General features: G+C 37.8%; 1 protein-coding gene across 1 annotated transcript in view; it reads left to right on the forward strand.

Moving 5' to 3' along the window:
* The window catches only part of MATN2 (matrilin 2), a 69,851-nt gene that overhangs the window by 49,279 nt on the left and 11,765 nt on the right, over window positions 1-8,807 (forward strand). Inside the window, exons 12-14 of the mRNA XM_009275483.2 lie at window positions 429-551; window positions 4,244-4,366; window positions 6,271-6,684. Coding sequence (XP_009273758.1) covers window positions 429-551; window positions 4,244-4,366; window positions 6,271-6,684 — 660 coding nt within the window. The remainder of the gene's footprint in view (window positions 1-428; window positions 552-4,243; window positions 4,367-6,270; window positions 6,685-8,807) is intronic.

Raw genomic sequence — 8,807 nt, forward strand, 5'->3', positions numbered from 1 at the left:
GCAGGACCTGGCACTTGGCCTTGTTGAACCTCATACAGTTGGCCTGGGCCCATCGATCCAGCCTGTCCAGGTCCCTCTGCAGAGCCTTCCTACCCTCGAGCAGATCAACACTCCCGCCCAACTTGGTGTCGTCTGCAAACTTACTGAGGGTGCACTCAATCCCCTCATCCAGATCATCGATAAAGATACTGAAGAAGACCAGCCCCAACACTGAGCCCTGGGGAACACCGCTCGTGACCAGCCGCCAACTGGATTGAACTCCATTCACCACAACTCTCTGGGCCCGGCCGTCCCGCCAGTTTTTTACCCAGCGCAGAGTACACCTGTCTAAGCAGTACACCAGTAGACCTAATAAAAGCTGTTATTGCTCCCTGCATGATACATTCGCTGTAGATGTGCTTTAACAAAATATCATCAACTGTTCTCAGATAAAGACGTTTGCGGTTCAGTTAACCATGGCTGTGAACATGTTTGTGTTAATGCTGATGAGTCATACATCTGCCAGTGTTACGAGGGATTTGCACTAAGGGAAGATGGAAAAACATGCAGAAGTAAGTATCCTTATCTTTAATAGAAGATTTCCTTTACAATCTGTGTATTCATAGACAAGTTTTAAATACCAGAACCTTATTTTTTTTCCAGATAAAGATGTTTGCAATTCTGTTGACCATGGCTGTGAGCATGTTTGCGTGAATACTGATAGTTCATACATTTGCCAGTGCTACGAGGGTTTTGTGTTGAGGGAAGATAAGAAAACGTGTAAAAGTAAGTTATTTTATGTTACTGTATTTTTTACACTCAGAGGTCTACTGAAGAAACATTGTATTAGAAGTAGGTCTTCTTATAGGGGATTTTGCCTGACAAAAAGGAGGATAAATTCTTTATTTAGTAGGAACTTACTACTTTTAGTCTTTAATGTTTTGGAAATGTTCTCATTTATCAAACTGTAGTAAATAAAATCTAAATTATTCCTAGATAAGGACATCTGCAAATCAGTCAGTCATGGCTGTGAACATCTTTGTGTTAATAATGACAATTCATACACTTGCCAGTGCCATGATGGATTTGTACTAAGGCAAGATGGGAAAACATGCCGAAGTAAGTAGCTTATGACTAAAAGAAGAAATTTCATTTTCCTTTTATTAGGAGATTATTCACTGATTCGTAGTGGTCGGAACGGAATATTGTTCTCTATAGATCATAAGACTTCTATGAATTATTGTTTGAACTAAGGATACGTTTCAGAAAATCAGCCAATTTTAAGGTTTGAATGTAGCTTTTAAAATGTGAACTTCATTTCTAGATTATGTTGAGTTTTAATCTTGAGCATAGGATGTTGCTGTATTTTACTTTGATGGGTTGAAGTTCTAATTGCCACTGTGTTGTTCTGTGTATATTCATGCAGATCATGACTTAACCTGTTCCCTAACTTAACCTCTTAGCATGTTCTTTTGTAAATGATAAGCAGATGAAACTCCTTCAGGCTCTTTATATGTTTTCTAATCTTTTCATAAATCTCTTCTTGCTCCCCTAAAACCTCTGCTATTTATCAGCATCCTTGTGGGGGCACCACAGAGGTACAAAGTCTTCTAATAGGAGACACAGCAGGGTCCAGCGTAGAGGAACTATAAACCACCTAATTCTTATTTGAATCTACCTATCTTTTTTGATCTTTTATCTTTTTTTTAATCTATCTTTTTTTATGACCAAAGATAGCATTAGTCTGTGACCAAAATATTCTGCTAGCACTTGTGTTCAGTTAGTTATCTGCCATGATCATAAGCTGTTTAAGACTCTCAGTAACACACGTGTCCCACATACTGTAAGTACAGCCTTCATTCTTTGTTTCTAAATGTTTATGCTTAGTTCTGGCTATTTTAAAATACATATGATTTGCTGTTATCCAGCTTGCAAAAAGATTCATGTCTCCTTATATCAGCAGCTGCTCTATTTTTATTTGCCATTCTCTCAAAACTGGAGTAACCTACAAATTTTGTCAGTGATTGTTTTGTATTTTCTTTTGGGTTGTTCATAAAAATTTTTAATAGAGGAGCAGGGCAAATTCTTAGAAAGAAAGGCACTTGATGTTCCCCAGTTTACAATTTATTCTGAAGACCTCCCTAGCCAGTGTTAATCCATATAATGTTGATTCTGTAGCCAGTTTTCTTAACCAAAATAAATACCAAGACTGCTGCCTTGCTGAATGCTCCATTGTATGAACAGCATGAGCTTTAGAACCAGCCTCATAATCTATTAAAAAAGATATTTATTTGGTTTTCCAGGATCTATTTTTCCATACCACCAAGTTGATTGATATTAATTCTCTTTCTTTGATTTTACTCTGAATCAAGTTCCACATTATCTATTCCATTATTTTAATGCAGATCAATGTCAAGCTGACGGGCTTACAATGAACTACTCATCCTTTTCAAACACTGGAACAATAGTATTTTTTCACTGTGTGTGCATACACTGGGGATGGAGACTGCTCAGTGTTTTGGGGCTTCCTCAGAGTTCTAGGAGTTACTGAAAAATAACAGTCAGCGTCCAAGGTGTTCTTCAGCCAGCTCTTTTACAACTCTTCGCTGCAAGTTATCTGGAGTTACTGATTTAAAAATGTGTGTGTCTTCAGTAGGTACTGTGTGACCTACTTCTCAGCTGATGAAACTCTTCACTCCAATATCATCAGTAGCCTATTTCATAAGTTCAGATCTGAATACACGAAATATTTTTAACTTTTCTGCATTAAGATTGGCAATTCTATCATTTCTATCCATTAATTAACAATACATTGTTAGAATGCTTTTTGTTCCTAATAATCTTTAAATAACTTACTCATACTATCCTTTATTTTGTTGGCCATGTGCCCCCTTGTCCTTTATCTTATTATTTCAGCATTTTCAAATTCCTAATATTTTCGTGTTCAGTAAATACTGTGAATGTTCCTTTCTTTCAATCATTATTCAAATCTTATAGCTGTTTTCAATTTCAATTTCTAAATGAGGTTGTTTTTTTAACTACTCTGGCATTCTTTTTAGATTATGGGACTACATTTTTGGGGGGTATCTAGTAAAATAATCTTAAATAGTGCAATCATTCACTTTTTTTTATTATTATTATTATTCCCCCACCATCCCAAAATACTCTGGCTCATATTTGCTTTCAGCTACGTAAAATTCATCCTTTTGAAGTAATAGCCATGTCTGCTGCTGGTTTGTGTTTGATTCTCTTTATAAACCACAAATGTGTCTGAGTTGCACACAGCTGTGCATAAGCAGATGCTAATTTTTACTTACATGATAATTTCTTCTTTATCAGCTATAATAGGATCTAGTTTAGATTGCTATGTCTTAAATGTAATGCTTGTTGAGTTAGAAGATTGTCCTCTGTAGAAGTTTTTGGAATTTTTGTATTCGCAGCATGAGACCTCCAGGTAATTTGACTCAGATTGAAGTTCTTGTAAAAATATAAGTTTTTCCTCCCTACACATTAAACCTAAGTATTTTGCTGAAGAGTCAGTCTGAACTTGGCTGTCAGTACTGTTCTACTTTCCATGTAAAGGTAGTGTATTAGCATTAGCATCTCCATTAGCAATTGAGAATATTTTCTTTTGTGTTGCAGTGAAAAAGAAACAGGGAATGCTGATAGATGGCTCCACTTCTTTCTGTACTTTCTCCCCATCTATTGTCCTTGAAGAGGCTTTAACCAACTGGTTTTAACATTGCAGTCATACAAATCCTCCCATCAATTTTCAGCAATAGCAGTTAGATTTTTATTTATCCTCTTAAATGAGTAGTTCCTATTCTTCTGGGGTTTGTTTATGCAGACTCTTGGCATTGATGTAAGAAAGTTAAAGAATTATTTTGCTTCATGTCCTGTGGTGTTTTGCTTAATTTTGTTTTTTCCAGCATGAATTTGTGCTAAATGACTGTACTAAATTATTCCTTCCTTTCACTCTTACTGCTCTTAATGTAAAGTCCTCCTCCTTAATCTAGTCAGATTAATCCTAAAATGATTTATTGTCAGTGGGAAGCCATCCGAACCATGCAATTCTTTCTGCTCAGATGGTGAAGAACTCATGCTCCATGTATGCTAAGCTGTCTGTCATTTAACTAGCCAGAGATTTGCTTTCAGTTTGCAGGCTTCCATCTTTCTTTGCTCATGGGATTACCCCCACAGTTTTTGTATTTATAAAAAAAGTTTAACTAGCGAACCACATTAAATATTATCTAACTATTCCCAGGCAAGGATATTTGCAAATCAGTCAACCATGGCTGTGAACATGCTTGCGTTAATGCTGGTGATTCATTCGTTTGTAAGTGTCAGGAGGGATTCCTGCTAAGAGAAGATGGAAAAACATGCAAAAGTAAGTAGTCTGATATTTATCAGCATACTTTTTATCTGCAGCTCATGCTTGTGTAGAAATGCATTAACCAGCAAGAGCTGTCATCTGTTTTCAGATAAAGATGTTTGCAAATCAGTCAACCATGGCTGTGAACATATTTGTGTTAATACTGATGATTCGTATATCTGCAAATGCCATGATGGGTTCCTACTGAGAGAAGATGGGAAAACCTGCAGAAGTAAGTACCATGAGAACTTAATTTGATGAATTACACATGTAATCGAGGCCTCGGCTGATGTATGTTGACTACCAACTCTTGTTTGCAGACAAGGATGTTTGCAATTCAGTCAACCATGGCTGTGAACAGGTTTGTGTGAATACTGAAGATTCCTACATCTGCAAGTGTCATGAAAAATTCGTACTGAAGGAAGATGGAAAGACATGTAGATGTGAGTAGCCTGAGCTGTAGAAGTATGGTTTTATTTGAGGCTTTTAAGTGTTGCGGCTGTGAGTATTTGCACATGTGTACATTTGTGATTTCCAACTATTTGAGCTGGTTAATAAAAGATAATTATCTCTCCTAATGAACCTCACCTGACAAACTCCATCCACTCTTCTCAGATAAAGATGTTTGCAACTCAGTTGACCATGGCTGTGAACATATTTGTGTTAATACTGATGATTCCTATATCTGCAAGTGTCACGAGGACTTCATACTGAGGGAAGATGGGAAAACTTGTAGGAGTAAGTTGTTTAATTTTTGTTTTGTACTTCCTGTTAATGAAACACACTATCCAACAGTAGTGTGTTATTTGTGTCTTTAATATAGAATCAACTTCATGGAAGTGAGCTCCTTCATGGAAGACTATTGCCATAATTTTTACATTTTGTGAGTTTTTTACCTAGCTGTGCTAAATATAATTTTCATTATTCCAAAGTAAAAATATCTGCAAAACAGTCAACCATGGTTGTGAACATGTCTGTGTTCCAACTGGCGATTCATACATGTGTCAGTGTCACAAGGGGTTTATTTTGAGGCGAGACAGGAAAACATGCAGGAGTGAGTAGCTGAAATTTTTATGGGGAATATGTTTTTTCAGTCATAAAAGAAATAACAGACTTAATTTCACTCAAAGCTTGTTCATGCCAGTTTTGCATTTGAGAAATGGTCTAATAAGGACATTCTCTTAACAATTCTCAGATAAAGACCTGTGTAAATCCATTGACCATGGCTGTGAACATGTGTGCATTAATTATAACAATTCATACAGCTGTCAGTGCCATGAGGGTTTTGTCCTGCGACAAGATGGGAAAACATGTCAAAGTAAGTAACTCAGTATGTCTGTCAGCTGCTCTTCTCTGGCATCGCTACATAAATGAACAAAGATGTTATACTCCTTTGTCATACATTCTTCAAATATCATGTTTGGAGTCTTTGAATTTATAAATATGTTAAATAGAATACATATCAATATTTCAATTTTTCCTAGATAAAGATGTCTGCAAATCAGTTGCCCATGGTTGTGAACATATTTGTGTTAATATTGACGATTCATACATCTGCAAATGCCAGAAGGGATATGTACTAAAAGAGGATCAGAAAACATGCAGAAGTAAGTACAGTTTATTTAGAAAGCATTTGTTTCTTTGATTTCTAAAATTACTTGCCCTCACTTCAAATGCCTCATTTCAAAAAATGCTATATAATGTGATTATATTTTTGTTAAACTCTTGGTCATAGGCACACTCTTAGCTTTTGATATAGACTGTACACAACATCTTCAGACATGCTGGCAATGTTGAATAGCCAGGAACAAGGTACTCTAGATGATCTCTGAGTTTATGCAGTCCCTGGGTATCTAGGTCCCTTTTCCAGCTTTGTGGAGTTTTTTCATGATCTGAACACTCTGCTGCTTATTTCACAGCATGCACTGAAGGCCCACTTGACCTGGTGTTTGTGATTGATGGATCAAAAAGTCTCGGAGAGGATAATTTTGAAATTGTAAAACAATTTGTCTTGGGAATCTTGGATTCACTTGAGATTTCACCCAAAGCTGCTCGAGTTGGTTTGCTTCAGTATTCCACTGAAGTTCACACAGAGTTTACATTAAGGCAGTTCAGCTCAGCCAAAGACATGAAGAAAGCTGTATCGCAAATGAAATACATGGGGCGAGGTTCCATGACAGGACTGGCTCTGAAGCAAATGTTTGAGAGAAGTTTCACAGAAACAGAAGGAGCAAGACCATTTTCAGCAAATGTCCCTCGAATCTCCATCGTATTTACGGATGGACGAGCCCAAGATGAAGTCTCCGAGTGGGCTACTAGAGCAAAGCGAAACGGTAAGTGGAGATGTTTTTGACTCATTCTAAAAGGCAAATATCGTTAGAAATAAGATGTGGTAATAGTATGGATGTGCTACGCTATGTGCTAATCAAGAGAGCATTTGCTATAGCAGTCTGGCTAGTACAGCGACCACTGTAGCAGAACATTGGATCTTTGGTGTTCACAGGAACCTTTGCTACAAGGCATGTATGTCATCCCTAGTGCAGGACCCATGATGAATGTCTCACCACTGGGGTTCCGTGCCATCCACAGTTAGTGGTACTACCCACCTGGCATGCCATGCAGTGCCCTGAACGTATCCACTAAGGGTAGACATTTGATACAGAGATTTGGGAACACTGGGAACTTCATCAAAAATTCTAAGCAAGCAATAAAAAACCCCCAACCTGTCTCTTCAAAATACAGAAATCTATCCTCCTGAGAAATACTATGGTAGTAATTGGTTATGTTATATTTTTCTTTACATATATTCTGTATTTTTATCCAATTTTATAGTGCTGATGGTGTTCTGGAAGGAAGACAGGTCCTCTTTACAAAAGGTTATAGCTGTAGTGCTCTCTGTCTTTCTGTTTCTATGTGCCTTATCAGGTCATATGCTGAAATGTAACTGAAAACTGGTGATTTTTAATTTAGAATACGTCTGGGGAGAAATCCATCCTCTAGGACACCTGTACCACAAATCAGAAACTTTTCAGCTGTTTAGCAGAGTCAACTAAAAGTTTTAAAAACTTTTCAAGAAAATAAAGGATCCCTTTTTTCTTTGCAAAATATTTTCTATTTTATGAGAAACTGCTTTAAGAACCGTGGCAGATGGCCCACAACACAGAGAAAATAGTCAGACTTTAGAAGATGCTGCACATCTTCTTTCTGTTCTTGTTTTACTGACTTGATATATCAATCATAACTTGATACATGATTCGTATAGTGTTGGTCAGGACTGATACCTCTCTGTAACGAGAAAAGGGAAAAATGTCCAATGATATGAGAAGAGCATGTGCTAACAAGGGTGCCATTACAATGAAATATAAACAAAGTGTTTTTTAAAATATTAAAAACAAAACCAAAGATTTATATGCTAACTAGTGAGATCTGGGAAAGTACGTGGAGGATTTACAGGACTGAAGAAGGAAAGAAGTACAAGCCAACCTTGCTTACTTGCTTACTTACAAAATACACTGATACTTGTAATGCTACAAGCCAAATCCACCCCCTGTGTAATTGCAGCATAGGCAATGTAGTAATGCTGAATATGAAATTGGCCTTGAATGCTTTATCACTGATATCTCCAGGTCTTTAAAAAGCAACAGACCTCAGCATGACTGGACTGTTTATTAAATTGAATCAGCTTCTGGTGAATGTTTTACTTTCCTGGCTAAAGTGCAATGGTGGGCAGATTCATGACGAAAAGTAAGGAGATGCTTACGTTAAATGTTAAAGAGTTGGAAAATGCATATTTTATGATGTTATCAGGCCCAGGATTCTTCAGCGAAAAGGTTAAAGTTGCAATTCAGTGAGTGTGTAGCTGTTATTACCCTGTGATAATAAAGAGATACCAAACCTCCTCATCCTAAATTTTATCTGAAACCAACCAGCTGAGAAGGTGTCGTGGTTTAACCCCAGCCGACAACTAAGCACCACACAGCCACTTGCTCACTCCCCTCCGGTGGGATGGGGGAGAGAATCGGAAGGGTAGAAGTGAGAAAACTCATGGGTTGAGGTAAAGACAGTTTAATAGGTAAAGCAAAAGCCGCGCACGCAAGAAAAGCAAAACAAGGAATTCATTTACTACTTCCCATCGGCAGGCAGGTGTTCAGCCATCTCCAGGAAAGCAGGGCTCCATCACGCACAACAGTTACTTGGGAAGGCAAATGCCATCACTCTGAACGGCCCCCCCTTCATTCTTCTTCCCCCAACTTTATACATTAAGCATGATGTCATATGGTATGGAATATCCCTTTGGTCAGTTGGGGTCAGCTGTCCCAGCTGTGTCCCCTCCCAGCTCCTTGTGCACCCCCAGCCTTCTTGCTGGTGGGGTGGTGTGAGGAGCAGAAAAGGCCTTGACTCTGTGTAAGCACTGCTCAGCAGTAACTAAAACATCCCTGTATTATCAACACTGTTT

Source organism: Aptenodytes forsteri, unplaced genomic scaffold (genome assembly GCF_000699145.1).
Source record: "Aptenodytes forsteri isolate BGI_AS27 unplaced genomic scaffold, ASM69914v1 Scaffold208, whole genome shotgun sequence".
Taxonomy (NCBI): domain Eukaryota; kingdom Metazoa; phylum Chordata; class Aves; order Sphenisciformes; family Spheniscidae; genus Aptenodytes; species Aptenodytes forsteri.